This window comes from Macrobrachium rosenbergii, chromosome 9, assembly GCF_040412425.1.
Source record: "Macrobrachium rosenbergii isolate ZJJX-2024 chromosome 9, ASM4041242v1, whole genome shotgun sequence".
NCBI lineage: Eukaryota > Metazoa > Arthropoda > Malacostraca > Decapoda > Palaemonidae > Macrobrachium > Macrobrachium rosenbergii.
In genome coordinates, this window is record NC_089749.1 from 41,623,514 (window position 1) to 41,640,540 (window position 17,027).

At 47.0% G+C, this 17,027-nt stretch overlaps 1 protein-coding gene across 1 annotated transcript in view; it reads left to right on the forward strand.

The window, feature by feature from the left end:
- The first annotated feature begins 8,934 nt into the window (after positions 1-8,934).
- Positions 8,935-17,027, forward strand: part of LOC136841719 (zinc finger protein 830-like) — a 47,017-nt gene continuing 38,924 nt past the window's right edge. Inside the window, 1 exon segment of the mRNA XM_067108946.1 lies at positions 8,935-9,240. Coding sequence (XP_066965047.1) covers positions 9,140-9,240 — 101 coding nt within the window. The 5' untranslated portion in view covers positions 8,935-9,139.

Genomic DNA, 17,027 nt, shown 5'->3' on the forward strand with positions numbered 1-17,027 from the left:
CAGTTTCTGAGAATAAAGTCAATTTCTATTCAAACTCCTGTGTCTCTTTCCCTTATAACAATACTAAAGGATATGTACGTCAAATCCCATGTAAGGCATGTGGCACCTTTATATTTGTCAAACTGGAAAAGCACTGAAAAACAGAGCAGATCACCATAATAATGTATAAGATCAGCATACAGGAGAACAGTGCAGTACAGTATTCAGTCATGTTATTGAAAACAATTGGGGTATTAGTTGGCCAGTGACTAAGTAGATAGATTATGCTGTAAGGAAGGTACTGAGTGACATACTGGCTGGGTGTTGTCTAGTTTATTGGTGGTTCCTTACTGAATTGAATGTACAGAATCTTCATGGTTGTTATCGGCTGGTGCGAGCTGCAGTGTATATTCTACACACAGACAAGGCAAAACAGAGATTATATTTCGGACATCTATGCTTGTCAACAGACAAATAGATGGCGATTGTGAGAGACATAATAAACGTACAATGATAAAACATATATCAATGGAAAGGCCAGGAAATTCCACATATGGACAGTTGCATGAGATTCAAGACAGATTAATGAATACAATGCAGTAGCATGATATATGTGAAATGGCGAGACGTTTGGCGCCTTCACAAACAGAAACATACATACAGTTTGATACAGAAGATTCGGTGGAACATTATGAGTACATGATAGGAAGGTTTGCATGGCAATGCAAGTAGTGGTGATTGTACATGAATCGAGACAGCAATGGTCAGAGAGAAATAGACAGGAATATTGTATGGTAGAAGTTGCGCTCCTTTGAGCGATCGCTGCTGATGCAGGGGAGGGAAAGAGAGCAAGAGAGCAGGATGCTTCGTTGTCTTGTTTTGTCCGATGGGTGACTCACACGCACATGTGCCCATAGGATGCCATGCGGTCCCTTACAATGTCAATAATATTTTTTAATTAAACTTTATCGAATCCAGTTTTAAAAAAGGAAGTTAATTTTAAGAATACAAATATGAGTTAAGGCATGTATAAACTCAGTCCATTTATTTCAGAAAAAAATATGTAAAATGTTTAGATTAAAAGGATGGTAGTTTATCCAGAGTCCAAAAGAAGAGGTAGGAATCAACCTGCATAGATAAACGAGATTTGAAATATAACGAATTCCGAAGGTAAAAAAAGAAGAAATGGTCGAATTAATGAAGAAAGTCGCATTTGAACCAATAAAAAAAAGGGGGTTTGGATTGTAAAGTCCCCGCTAAGCGGGTTTTCTATGGTGAACCGCCCGTTTTCTACGATAATGCTCCTACGAGATTGGGTCAAGCAAAATTAGCCTTATTTTTCCTGTGTAAATACGTATCTACTACTAATTCTTTTGTATCTGTTTTCTTTGCACATGTGTTAGAATGTTGTTATATCAATTCTTGTTAACTTACCTTTTATGTTACTTGTATTTATCCATTATAATTAATACCAAGAATAATTGACCTCGGGGCACCTGAATTCTATTGTATTCCTTTGTGTGACGTCCGCACGCCACTTTATAAGCGGCCTACGTTCTGAATAAACCAGCAGTACTTGTTCTCCTGCTCATTATTTTGCACCTCTTATAGTGGTAACCCCAGAGTGGTTCCCGGAGCTATTAGCAGACTCATACAGAGACCTAGTCTTGGCTCCATGAACTACCCCACGCCCCTAACAGCCTAAAAATGGGGCTTTAACAAAGCGTTCCGGCATGCTGACTCTCATCAGCAGATCACCAGCGTCATTAGCAGACCCACACGGCTCACTCTCCCAAGTACATATTGACGCGAGTAACCCACTCCAAGTAAGAGGGCAATAGTGAGTATGGATGAGGACATTCGTGGACTCAGATATCTCCCTCACGCACGACCCGCCCGCGCCCTCCCCCGCGCCAAGGATCACGCACTCCTCCATGCCGCTACCCATTCCCCACGTGCTGCCATAAAGCTGCCGCCCTTCACGCACAGCAACCAACCATCATGGCTCTACAGGGTCGAGGGCAGTTCAGGCTGGTGGGACTTACCGAAGGGTATTGCAAGCAGGCGCCATGATCAACGTCCTCCCGGAGAAGGTCTACAGGCAGCTCGTCCCGTGGGTGTCTGCCACACCCCCGTCACCTACCAGCATCTGAAAACCTCTCTTGTCGAGACCTGCTCCCTGCCAGTCTCCGAGAGGGCCGCCCGCGCCCTTGACCTCGTCAACAACCCTCAGCATGACCAGAACCTCCTGGAAACTTGGGGTGTGATCCAGGACCTCCTCAACCTTCCCGAGATGCACAGCAGCAGTAGGCAGTCGGAGATTAGCCTATCAAGGGAGATCTTCCTCCGTCAGCTCCTCCCGGAGGTCCAAAGAGCCTTACACAATGCTGCTTGAGGACCTGATCAGGACAGCACAGTGGCTGATGTACTCCACAAGGGCAGAGAAGCGGGCATCCACGCCCGCACACCCCATCAGCTCCCTCCAGCCGGAGGATAACGCAGAGGAGGAGATAAGCGCCGTCACCAGGAGGCAGCTAGCATACCACCACAAGAAACATTCACCAGGGCCTTGCTACTACCACCAGCAGTATGGCAAGGACGCCCAGAACTGCCAACCCCCCTGCTCTTTCGCCCATCCAAAAAACGGAGGAGGCGGCGGCCAACAGAACAGCCGCCATGGCAGCAGAGGAACCCAGGAGCCCAAAAGCATTAGGGTTCTGCATCCACAATACCGTCTCCGGCAGGATGATGTTGGTCGACACTGGGGCCGTTCGGTCAGTGCTCCCGCCATCCAGAGAGGACTGCAAGCTCCTGCCGGACCTGGCTGCCTTCCTGACGGCCGCCAACAGGTCCCTCATCCTCTCCTATGGCACCAGGCTCCTGTCGATCTCCATCCTCAGCCGGAGGTACATGTGGAACTTCGTTGTCGCGGACGTGAGGACCCCACTCCTGGGTGCGGATTTCCTCGCCCACTTTGGGCTGGAAGTCGACGTTGGTTGCAAGTGTCTATTGGACACAACTCCTGCCAATCCCTCCCCCTGGTGACGGGCCCCAGCACACCTACCATCTGCTCTGTCGCCCCACACCAGTACACCCAGCTGCTGAAGGAATTCCCCAACATTTTCAAGCCCGAACTGTGCCAGGTACCCGGGGCCCTGGTAAAGCACAGAATCTATCACCACATTAAGATGAAGGGCCCCCAATGCACGCAAAGTTCCGGAGGCTTCCCCCTCGGTGACTTCAGGAGGCCAGGGATGCTTTTCCCGAGATGGAGCGAATGGGCATATGAAGGAACGCTTCCAGCCAATGGGCCTCTCACCTCCACATGGTGCAGAAACCGGACGGCTCCTGGAGACCCTGCGGTGACTACAGGCAGCTCAACCTCGCAACTGAACTGGATCACTACTCCCTACCAAACATGCAAGATCTCACAGCCTCCTTTCACGGGGCCAAAATATGCTCTAAACTAGACCTTTTAAAATCCTACTTCCAGGTCCCAGTTGTTCCAGAGGACATCCCCAAAACCATCATCATCACGCCCTTTGGGCCCTATGTCTTTGCCTTCTCCACCTTCGGCCTGAGGAACGTGGGGGCAACCTTCCAGAGGCTGATGGACAGCATCCTGGGGGACCTGAACTTCTGCACCTGTTATGTAGACAACATTCTAATTTTTTCCAGATCACCCAAAGAGCACCTGTGACACATCCGAAAGGTCCTGCAGCACCTGCAGGAGAACGGTCTCGTCATCAGGTTCAATAAATGCACCTTCGGCATCGAAAAAGCTGACTTTCTGGGCCAAGAGATATCAAAGGTCGCAGCCGTCACCAGGTTCCCCACCCCTACCTCCGTCAAGGCCGTACAAGAATTCCTCGGGATGGTCAACTACTACAGAAGGTTCATCCCTGGGGTCGCACACACCATGGCCCCCCTGATGGAGATCCTGAAGGGCAACCCAAAGTCCTTAGTTTGGGGGCCCGACCAGCAGCAAGCCTTCTCTCTGACGAAGGCTGCCCTCACTGAGGCAACCGCCTTGGCCCACCAGGACCCCAACACCCCCTTTCAGCTGACGACGGATGCCAGCAACGTCGCCTGTGGGGCCGTCCTGGAGCAGATCGTCGCCAGAGCCCCCCAGCCCATCGCCTTCTTCAGCAAAAAGTTCAGCCCCGCAGAGTCCTGCTACAGTACCTTCGATAGGGAACTCTGCGCAGTGTATCGGGCGGTACGTCACTTCAAGTTCCTCCTGGAGGGTACGCCCTTCACAATCTGGACAGACCACCAGCCACTGGTCCATGCCTTCACAAAGCAGGGGGATGCATGGTCTTCCAGGCAGCAGCGGCATCTCGCGACCATCGCGGAGTTCACCTGCACAATCAAGTACTTCCCTGACAGGAAGAACCCTGTAGCAGACGCCCTCTTCAGGATCGAGCTCAATGCTTTGCAGCTCAGGATCGACTACGAGGACCTCGCCGGGGAGCAGACCATTGACCCAGAGACTCCAGCCTACTGCACCGCCATCACGTCCCTCAAGTGGAAGGACGTGCCCCTCACCCCCGGGGGACCAACACTGCTGTGCGCAGTAAGCACTGGCCAACCTTGCCCTCTGGTACCCCCTCTCCGCTGCCATCTGGTGTTCGATGTCATCCACGGGCTGTCCCACCCCTCCGGCAGGACAACGGCCAAGCTGCTGGCAGAGAAGTTCATCTGGCACGGTATGAGGAAGGACGCAACGGCCTGGGCAAGACAGTGCATCCGGTGCCAAACCAGCAAGATAGGGCATCACACCGAGACAGGGGTAGGTGAGTTTCCACAGCCGGGGAGGTGGTTTGGATACATCCACGTAGACGTGGTAGGCCCCTTCCCCATCAGGTGGGTCCAGATACCTCCTGATGATCGTCGACCATTCAACCAGGTGGCCTGAAGCGACGCCCATGCAGGAAGCCACCACCAGTGCATGTGCCGAGGCCCTCCTCTCCAGCTGGATCAGCCGGTTCGGTGTCCCGGATCACATAACCACCGACAGGGGCCCTGCCTTCCTGTCTGAGCTGCGGTTTGCCCTGGCATGCCTGCTGGGGACCTTGCACCACAACACCACCACCTACAACCCTGTAGCCAACGGATTGATGGAGAGATTCCACAGGTCCCTGAAGGCATCCCTCATGGCCCGCTGCACCGCCGAGGATTGGAAGTACCAGCTGCCTTGGGTCCTCCTTGGACTGAGGACCGCCCCAGAGCCAGCGGCGACCCATCCAGGTGAACTTGAAAGTCTCCAGAGGCTCCCAACGTGTTGTCCCCTGCCAGTGGATGTACTCGTCACAACCTGAGATCGCCACCAACGACGCCATCCGCCCTCCACTAACCAGGCCCTACAGGGGCCCTTCCGTGTGCTCGAGTGGAACACCAAAGCATTCTGCCTCACCCTGCATGGGAAGGATGACTGGGTGTCAGTCAACCGTCTCAACCCGCCCTGTTGGAGGATGCCGCAGATGATGCCACGCAGCGCCCTCCACAAAAAACGTCGCCTCCGCAGCCAAGCCACCCCAAAGAAAGTCGCGTGGCACGCCCCGGAAGCACCCAGCCAGGGCCACAGCCAGCCGCTCCCGCTCAAACTGCACCCCCGTTGACTTCGGCAGAGCCGCGGCACTCTCAAACGGCTCAGCAGATACCTAGTTTAATCAGATGTTACCCATGTCTTGTGGGGGGGGGGGGAGTATTTGTAAAGCCCCTGCTAAGTGGGCTTTCTATGGTGAACCGCCTGTTTTCTATGATAACGCTCCTACGAGATTAGGTCAAGCAAAATTAGCCATATTTTTCCTGTGTAAATACATATCTACTACTAATTCAGTTTATCTGTTTTCTTTGCACTTGTTTTAGAATGTTGTTATGTCAATTCTTGGTAACTTACCTTTTATGTTACTTGTATTTATCCATTATAATTAATACCGAGAGTAATTAACCTCGGGTCACCTGAATTCTATTGTATTCCTCTGTGTGATGTTCGCACGCTGCTTTATAAGCGGCCTACGTTCTGAATAAACCAGCAGTACTCGTTCCTCTGTTCATTATTTTGCACCTCTTATAGGATTACTGTCACCATACATTTTCCACATTGGGTTGAGCTAGCAGCTATTATGCTTGAGCGAATGAGGAAGACAAATGATTTTCGATGGCAGCTTTTTCTCTCTTTCTAATATTATTCCAAACCTCATTTAAACCGATTTCATAAAGAAATACGTCATCGTGACGTCACGAAGCAGTCGCTATAACGAATTCCGAAGGTAAAAACGAAGAAGAAATGAACAAATTACATTTGAACGAATAAAAAAAAGGAAATGCTGTCATCATAATTCTCACACATCTTGTTGAGCCGGCAGCTACTTGAATGGCTTAATATGTGGGTAAAAGGGACAGTAGCCTGGATAAATGGGATAGACATCTGTGTCTGAAACCTACCCTATTATTTAACTTGGGTGAAATGACGGCCACATGCCAAATTTTGTCTAGATCGGTCAAGCGGTTTGGATTTCTATAGCACACTAACATACAAACATACATACAAACATTCACATTTATGTATAAGATATATATATATATATATATATATATATATATATATATATATATATATATATATATATATATATATATATATACTAAATCAAGGATCTCATTCAAAACTGGATGGTATCTAATGGAGTTTTTATTCAAGAAAAAACTCCCATTCTTAAATCTGTTAATTGCAATATCTCTCCCTTTCTCTCTTTGAACATGTACTAAGTTGGGAAGCCCAGAACACGAGGCTGTGAATTGTCTTGCCAGTGAGAATAAAGCAGGTTAATATATATATGCATCCTATATATGTGATATTGACTCACAAATGATATATATATATAACGACACTATCTATATATATATATATACATATATATGTATATTTATTTATATAATATATATAAATATTGTTATTTATATATATTGTATATATATATATATATAAAGATATAAATATATATATATATTATTGATCTTCCCAATGTAGCATCCAAGCTAAAAAGAGCTAATTTAAAACTCAGTCGGTAGAATACAATGCATTCAAAGACATGATTAACACTACCTGACAAGTGAATGGCAAAAGTAATATTGGCCAATTGCTTAAATCAATTAGAATTGCACTCTTTATATCTCTCCCACATTTCTCTCTTTGAACATGTGACTGTTTGATAGCCCTTTTGGATTTACATCAGAACACGAGGCTGTGTGGTGGTTTAATTTCTGGCCAAGACAACAGGGCAGGAGAAAGCAGATTAAATAGAAAGGTGCAGCTCCTGTAGGAACACATGAAATTGACTGTCACTTCGATGATGACGATTGCAACACATAGAGTGTTTGGAACGACACTAGCTCCATCTGCACAAGGAAGCATCATAATCCCTGAACCGAGGTCTTAAAAGGTCTCACTTAAGGAACAAGAAGTTAGAGACCCATCTGGATGTAGGCGAGTCACCATCCTTCCCTTTGCATTCCCACCTCCTTCAGAGCGCCATGCCCATACCACATGGCCCCATCTAGTAGGACCTTAGTCTTCTTACCTGTGGAGTCCCTTAAGCCCTTCTCCACTGCCTGTTCTATAAGGTAAAGTGATCTGTTACAAAGGTTCTTTTCATTCAGTCACACCATTTTAATTCTCTCACTGAACTTCCTATTTCATTTCTAAGTGCCAGTATTTTCATATTAACCTCGCCTTGTTAGTGCAATGTTTTGTAAATTCCAGTGTTGAGCAATTACATAAAATCATGTGTTCAAGGCATCCTTGGTACCCTCTGTGCGCTGCCTTGTCCTATGCATATTTTGCTGTGCCCTTACTGGACTTTAATTCATAAATTTCTCCGTTTACAGGGTGATCGTTAGCAGTTGAACCGTTTCCTTGATTGTGCCTTGCCCTCGTGAACACCATGATGCCCTTATCAGCATCGTCACATCGACGGATATGCCTTCAAGTGTTAATAGTTATAATTAATCTCTCAGGCCTTGCCTGCCCGATTAGTTCATTTCATCTTCTGATTGTTCATTTAATGTAAATATACATAACCTTAAAACTTACTCTAATTGTTTACCTACAACTGCCTTGTGAGTAGGGCCCTCAGCTCAGTTATATTCCCATTTTTTTTTTTTTTTGATTACCTGAATCAGCTGTAGTCAGATCCCAGAAAAGTATTGAGGTAAGTAACATAATCATTCATTTAGTCTATAACTGGCTCATGATAAGCATTCCCAGGTAAAATTGTAATATATATATATATATATATATATATATATATATATATATATATATATATATATATATATATATATATATATATATATATATATATATATATATATATATATATATATATATATATATATATATATATATATATATACACAGAGTACTTAGGTTCCAACTTCTTTGATGACTTGTGTGAATGAATTGGTAACACCCTGGCCTCTCATTTGAAAGACCGGGGTTTGGTCCTGATGTGAGCCAGAAATTTATTTCTATAAAACACATTCTCATGTGTTCATTTTATATATATATATATCTTCTTCTTCTTCTTTATATATTTTTTCCCATTTTGTAATATGCTTATATATATATATATATATATATATATATATATATATATATATATATATATATATATATATATATATAGTATATGTATATGTGTGTGTGTGTGTGTGTGTGTGTGTGCTTTTTCCCTTTAGAGTGAAAGGCTCTGGATGATGTTAACTCATTGGTTCTCAGTGTCAAAATATTTAGGTTGAGGTTGCTGAACCCTCTCTCTTCCTCGTGGATATTCAAGATGCTTATGTGCTGTCTGCATCTGGGCTGTCATGATAGTGGCCCCTCCAAATACTGACAATTCTAAACTGTGGTAAACTTCGCTGAATGGAGGACCAGTGACAGAAAAACTCACTATTTTTTTTTTTACGTGCGGACACGATGAATTTACTGAGAGATATTACTTTGATCTGACCAGGCGTTGAGGCTCAAGAGGCGTTGCCGGTGCTGATATCCAGAAGTAAAGTCAAAACATTCGTCCAGTCAACTTGTTTGGATTTTGACAAGTGTTGTGATTCAGTGTCGGTGATAATTGCAAATATTGGAAAGTCTGTCAGGATGAGTTTGAGTAAGGGTCGGCCGCAGGACATCAAGAAGTTGATGCAAGAGCAAATGAAAAACAAAGCCATTACGAAGCAAATCGATTCACCATATGCAAAGTATCCTTTTAGCCTGTTTTGGGTTTAGCCATCCTAGCCTATGGTAGCCTACAGTGCGATGGGCTACGTAACCATACCTGTAGGCAAGGTTAGGTCAGCCGTCAGTAGAAAGTGTAACGAAGTGCTTTGGTTTCTCTGGCAAACGTTGGAGTTGTCTGGGTCTAGTGGCTCGGTTTAAGACCGTAACCCATCTAGCTTAGGCTAGCCTGTTTGGTATGAAAAGCATAGCATAGGCTAGGCTAGTGTTGGCCTAGACTAAATATTAACAGTAAACAGGTCCACATTTGAGGAAGTGTATATTACCTTTTTTCTGTTTATTGTAAACACTGCCACGGTAACATCCAAAAAAATGATGCCTAAGTAGTCATGGCATAACTTTCTCTTGAATAGCCTGAAAACCTATTTTTGTAATGACACGATATACAAACCATCTCTCCTTTACATTAGGAATGACTTTCACTGGCATCTGGAACACGGCCGTCCAACTTTAAACAAGGCAATGAAGTATGTAGTTAACTACTGACTACGGGTGGGGTTCCTGCCCACCCAGTTGGTATGCACTCACTCTGCTTTTGTCCCATAGGGGGCAGGTAGTGCCATCGGTGCACCTCATGCAGTGCACTGTAGGTATTATTTAAGGTTCTTTGCAGCATCCCTTTGGCCCCTAGCTGCAACCCCTTTCATTCCTTTTACTGTACCCCCTCTCATATTCTTTCTTACTTTCCACCCTCTCCCAACAATTGTTTCATAGTGCAACTGCTTTGAGGTTTTCCTCCTGTTACACCTTTAAAACCTTTCCACTGCCAATTTCCTTTTCAGCGCTGAATGACCTTACAGGTCCCAGTGCTTGGCCTATGGCCAAAATGCAATATTCTTCTCTGTTCACTTTGCTTTTGACCGTCATTGAGGAAGGACGGTTGCTTCTCCTTCTGCCTGCCATTTCACTTTGCGTACATTTTCTTCGTATTGTTGATATTGCTGATATATGATTGTGTTATAATTTATGCAAATACAACTCAACTAATTGTTTTCTCTTGAGTTTATGCTTTCAGTAACCTGTATAGTGATTCATACTGATATTTGTAAACCCTACGATTTTTATTAGCCGGTGTGTCAGACAAGTTGGTCTCGACATGATATACAAACCATCTGTCCTTTACATTAGAAATTACTTACGGCAAAGCTGGACACAGCCATTAAACTCTTGAACAAGGTCGTTAGCCACTAACTACCGTCAGGTAGGCGAGAATACGCGCCTGCCCGGATCTAAACATTCACTCCCCTACATTATGCAGGAGTTCACTCGCCTTCTTGGGCTCCTGCCCTCCGTGTACAAGGGCATGACTACTTCCTTTCTACTTGTGCCGAGTGTTGTTTTTGCTGCCTGTGCTATAGGGAGTTTCAGGCGTTGTCGGTAAGTTTCGCTTCCATGTCACCCTTGGTGGCCTCCCCTCCTTCCTTTTCTCACCCTGTAGGTTCTTCCTTATCTCTCCTTCAGTAGAGATCTCTCTCCTTCGCTCGCTTGTCGGGCGAGACCGCGAGGGGCGAGGCCTGGAGTGGGCAGTCGGGCGACCTATTCCAAGGGGCCTCCTCTCGCTCGGTAGGGCAGTTCCCCTTGGAGCGAGAGGAGCCTCCTTCTACTAATCATCTTTGCTTTTTCCTTCCCATTGACAATGAGCATTGCAGGCACAGCAGTAGTTGGCTGGATATCTCAGTTGGGATATCTTTTCAAGAGGGAGTATCGACGTTCATTCAGTTTTGCTTTGGGATGGACTGCAGTACCTGGTTGGAATGGTATAGTTCCATGTCGGGATCGTTCTGGCTGTTCCCCACCGATGTGGATCGATTGCTGTCATTGCTGGCATTCATGTATGCTGTGGCACAGCCTCTGGCATATCTGTGGTCCATCTGCTCCTTCTGTTTCCTGTGTTATACTCCTGTTGACTCGACAACAGTCTCTGGGCGGCTCTTCCTGGTCTCCTGCCTCAGCTGTCCTGATCGTTTCTGTCACTGTGGGTGACCTTCATGTGATGTTCCTGGCTGTTGCTGTAGCTCCTGCCTTCCGAACCGCTTCTGTAGTTCCTGCACTGGCTTTCCTATTTGTGCCTGCTACTTCTCTTGGTGGTCGTGTCCTGGGCCGCTTCCGTTGTAATCCTGCCTAGCTGGCCTGGAGGTTACGATGTTTCGTGTCCACCATCCTGTAGATGATGTCAGAGTGAAGGTGAAGGAAGTTGCCCTGTGGAAGTAGCCGCGTCTTCTTCAACTTAACTTTGATTTTGTCTTCTGCTGCCTCTTCCCTTCCTCTCCCGAGGTTCGAAGGGGTCCCGGGAACCAGATAGACCTCTGTCGGCCAAAGGAGAGGAAGGCTGCTTCTTTTCCCTTGATGCCCTTGGACATCTAGGGACTGCCTCCTTCCAAGGAGGCAGTGGGTCTCTTGTTGGCTCTTCCTGACCTTTGGGTTTGGGAACTGATTCGCATACCCCTGGGTTTTGTGTTTCGGGAGCCACGGGCTCGCAGACCTCAGTTTGCGATCCTGTTCCCAGTCCTAGAGGTTCTGCCTTTAAGACGGGGGCTGCTTCAGGCACTCATTTGTGAGCCGCTTTGGATACTGGAGATACCGTGGAATATTGAATATCCCGATCTGCTCTGGAGAGTACCCTCCCCATCCCAATTCAGGAGCAGTGCGAGGGAAAGGGCCGAGGCACCCAGGTGTCTCAGCTCTTCCTGCCAGCACTGCAAGAGCTCCCTGAGTGCTTACCAGTGCTCGGTCGGGTTCCCAGCCTGAGATTCCCTGTAGGGACTGACTCTCTTTTGGGAGACAAATTTCTCTCGTTGGCTTTTCCCGCCCTCAGCCGGGAACCGATTTGCATTCTCCTCTGTGGACTTGTGTTTCGGGGGCCACGAGAGCGCGGCCACGTTGCCAGTCTTAGAAGTCTGTGTCTAAGGCAGGTTCTGTGCCTGGCTCTTTTCAATTTCTTAGGAAACCGAAAGCAGCCTCTCCCGATTTTTGGGAGTGTCATAGGTCGCTCGAATTCTATGAATCATGAGAGGCACAGGACGAGGGAAAGTGCCGGTGCCGAGACGCCAGGTGTTTTGATACTGCCTGCCAGCTGCTTCGGTTGCTTGGCAGGGTTTCATCCTTGTGTCTTGAACCTTAGGGTTCGAGCATGCCGGATAGCAGACACAGAATTCTCCTTTAAACCTTCTTCTCGAGGGGCCTTGGCCTTGAAGGAGTTAGAGTTCGGGAAACTAGCACTAGTTCACGGCAGACGAGTTCTGCCCTGTCCAGTTCCGATTGTGTTTGTGCAATCGGCTCAGCTCGGCTTGCTCAGCTTGCCTGACCCTCCCAGCCCCTGGTCGCGTTTGTGAGACTGGCTTGGCTTGCCCCACCCCGCCTGCCTCCCAGTCTACAGCATACCACCCGTCTGGATCGCGTGTGCGTGATCGGCTCAGTTCAGTGTGGCTTGGCTCGAGCCTGCTTGGGTTTTCCGAATCGGTTTTCAGCTCTGTTCGAGTGAACTTTCTGCTCTTCCCAGGAGAGCGCTTTGCCACGGCACAAGCGCTCTTCTTTCCCCGTGTGACAATAATCTCCTTCAGTTTATTATCGCTCACAGTCTACCTCTCCAGCTGGTCTTACTGGCAGGACAGGTAAAGGTACTCTTTCTCCTTACTGGTTCTCTTTTCCACTCTGTTGTTCTGAGAGGCGCAAGACAGACAGAGAGAGCTCCGACGAATTTGTCTTCGGAGTTTGGCTGCCTGGCGTGCTTTGGGTGTCCGTCCCCCGATTGTCTCGTAGTACAACCAGGTAGCCAAGGAGGGTTTCTTGGGTTCTGTCAAGGTCTCCCTCCAAGGAGAGAGGTACAGGAGCTTCACGCGTCGGAAGCAGTGACGGTCTTCCTCTTCAAGTTGCGATCGTCCTCGTTTTTCAGAGAACTTTGCGCCGATTTGTCAGTGCAAGGATCCCCGGGACAGGACTACGGCTCCCCCAATGAATAATCTCCATCACTCACAACCCTTGCAGTTCCGAGGGGCCGAGAGTTCAGGGGCCGCCGCGGTCCTTGCCTGCGAGAGTGTTCTCGACCAGATGAATACTTTTCTTTGGACAAGGAGTTCATTCAGATCGATACACGAAGCTTCTCCCCTGCCTAGACAGAGTACGAATTCTTCTTGCCTCGGAGGGTCTTGCCGACTGCAGGCTGTTCTGACTCTGCCTCTCCTGGACTGGGTTCTCTCTCTCTGCTTCTCCTTGCTGTGAAGGGTATTCTCTTGGAAAGAACTGGCTGGTTTCCTCCAGGCAGTCTCCTGATGGATCCACGATCCTTCACTTTTAGTCTTTCTCCCCTTGGATACGACCATTCCTGGAAAGAAAACTGGTTTCAGAGACTGGTCCTGTCCGGGGGTGGGTCTTCCTATACCAGGTGGCAATTTGTGGGCAATTCAGGTGCTAAGAAGGACTTTGTCCTAATTTGGATCTCCGGTTTCGTAAGTCCCAAGTTGGCTCGACCCTTAGGAACGGACCTTCACCTGGTTCTGCCTTTCTCTTTCAGAGATTTGCCAGATGCCGTGGTAATCAAAGTTTGTACCAGGGCACTGCCTTGTCCTTTGGACAATGGCCAAGACTTTTGGGTCTCAGCTATCTCGGCTCGACCTTGAGTTCAAGCCAGCCCCCTCAACTCCTAAGAAGTCCCAGGCTTCGGAAGAAGATCGCGAAAACACATAGTCCTCTTCTTCCCTTCTGGGGAAGTACGCATAACTGTGTCTCTTTCTTCTTCCCTGGGAGAATGCATAACTTTGTCTTTTCCATCTTTTCCAAGGGAGGAGGGCAGAAGGGAAGAGAGAAAGAAGTATCGACTGGGAAGTTTTCCTGCTGCAGATGCCTGGATGAAATGATAATTATCGAGTCTCTGGAGCTGGCAGTGACATTGCCTGGACCTGGGAATGGATTCCCTCAGGAGAAGTATCTATTTCCCTTGGGTCTTGGCAATTCTTTTCATCAAACTTACACCCCGCTCCCTCTTCCGTGCTCCCGATTCGGGAAATGCCAACCCGGCTAGAGCTAACGTCTTAGTATCCTGTCATCTTGCAGAAGCTTCCCCATGGTGGAGAATGAAGGTCTGCTTCCATTCCTCCACCCTTCTTCCCTCTTCGAAATATGAGGAAAGAGTCAAGCTAATGCTTGATTGAAGGAACCTTCGAATATGCTTGCATATTCCCCTCATATCATGTATCTATTTCCGGATTCACCAATCTAGGAATAGGTACACACCTTTAAGACTTTGTCTTGAGGGTGTGTGACTGAGACAATTAGTACCTTCTCATCAACTTCCTGGGCTCAAGGCAGCCTTTTGGCCTTTTGAGAATTCAGGATGAGTTTTGCGACACTCAGTGGTTTCACTGAACAACAAAACCACAGTAGTGGCATTTATCGACAAACAAGAGTGCATAATTTTTTCCTCCTGTTTCATCTGTTGACATTTGCAGGTACTCGAGTGTTCTATAGCACACTCGATAGCTCAATTAGCCAGATGCACTCCCGGTGGGGATGTATTGGTAGGCGAGCTCGGCCTCGGGTGTGAGTGATCAGGACAGAATGTGCTCTCCACTCTCACGAAGATTCACGAAGAGACTGCTTGTCTGAGAGATCCCTACTGTCTTTCTGTTGCCTCCCTGCACAACAAAGTCGGTAGTTTTCTCAATCCTTCGTACCAGACCGAGGGGCTGCTATGGTGGGAAAAATCGATGTCTACGTTTTTCCCTTCATACTTGTCTTTTTCGGTAGGGCCTGAGTCACAGACAAATGCTGGAAGACTTCACCTTTTGCCTGACCTGATAGCTGTGCTTCCGAGGCATCGAGAAGAGTTCTGCTTGACCCAGCCTCCTGTAGCAACTGCACAAGAAGCAGTTCTTCAGGCAGTACATCCCTGTGTATTCAGGACTGGGAGACCTTCCAGCTTTCCCTGCAAGCATAGGCTTTCTTGCTGAGTGGCAACAGATATAGCTGGATGTCATGGTCCCTTTCTCTCTCCAGGGAACCGTAACACAAATTCCATTATATTTAACTTCACAGGAAGTTTTCCAGAAGATTTTAGGTTCTTAATTTGTGCCAAAGAGGACTGGAGTGGACTGGTGGACAGAGAAACTGTTGAAGAGGATGTAATAAAATACTCTGGTTACCTTAAACCTAGTGTATTAATCCTAATTACTTTACATATTTACATTGAGACCAGGATTCAGAAAGCAGAGAGACAAAATCGTAATCACGATCATTACCATAATTATTTTTTTACTCAACTCAAAATAACGATGTTACTTTAACTTTATCAAACCTCCATAAACTCTATATTGTTTTAACAATTCCTCAATCAATAAACTCGTAAAATAAAATGAATAATATCAGCAGCATTACACAGCATCATAACATACAAATGAACAATACATTAACATAAACATGATTCATCAACATGAGCTACTTCTGCTCAACACAAGTCTTACTTGTACTCGAATTCCATCATAATAATATTATTTGCTCAATAATCAATAACGGTAAACAGTATCCTCAGCAGTTATCCAAAAACAATGGTATACCCTAACGTCGTAACCACAGATTCTTGAGGACGACCATTGCCACACTGCTGAACTATCGCAGATATCCTCTACCGTACGACCACCACAGCGCTGATGCGACAACAACCATGTTGCCAAAGAAGAACACATCTTCAAAACTGATGACCAGGGTTCAGTCACCACCATCCTCAGAACTGAAATGACGTTTCACAACGGGATCCATCCACGTCATCACTGCAGAACCTCGAGGACTACCGTTGCCACACTGCTGAGACATCACCGATCCTCCATCGAACTACTCCCATGGTGCCGATGGGACAACAGTGCTCGTTGCCACTGAAGAACACGTCTTCCTTTCCGAAGATCAATGCTCAGCCATTACCTTCCTCAGGCAATAACAATTACCAACTACAATGTAATATTTCAAAAGTTGATGCTGCTGCTTCCATTCCCAACTTGAAGTTGGTCAAGAAGTAGTCGGTCCGCCTTCCAAATCCTGACTGACTATGAAGAAAAAGTGAGAGAAACTTCACCTTGCCTCAGCACACGACACACAGGAGGGCAGTCAGACAGCTGAAACAAGGCCGTTTCAAATCAACTACTTCAAACAACTGAAGTACCTTACACTGGATATCTCTTGAAGTCCTCTGCAACACTGTCCCAGGGACTGGATCCGTCTTCGCTGGCGGGTTTCATTGACAGAACTTCTTCTCGGGTCAGAATCGCTCTTCAAGTCTGGACTTCCTTGTCTTCTCTACTGAGGGTTGCTTCTCTCCCTTTCATTTGTGAAGAACGTAGGCCCTTGCGACCTAATCTTCTATCCGAAGTAGCCTTCTTCTCCTCAGTTGAGATTTAGTTACGGATGAGAAGCTTCTTCGGTCTTGCTGGCCCAGGGAACTGTTCCTTGGGTGGCATGTGACTCTCGTTTAGGGTTCCTGTCCAGTGCTCTGCACGTGCCCTTGCGAGAGTCATTGGATAGAGATGTACCCTCTTATCACCATCTCTCATCTCGCTCCGGCCTTTGTGTAGAAGATGGAAGGACAGGTGAAGGGGATCAATACCTTGACTCCTTCTCGGATGTCATAAGTGGACTCCAAATCCATCGGCATCTACTGTCAGCCCATTGGAATCCAGGGGGGCTGGTCTTTGGAGGTGGGACTCCTGGCTCTTGTCCGGAAGCCCACCAGTACGTCTGGAGTGGGGAGTCAGTCCCCATTAGTGGT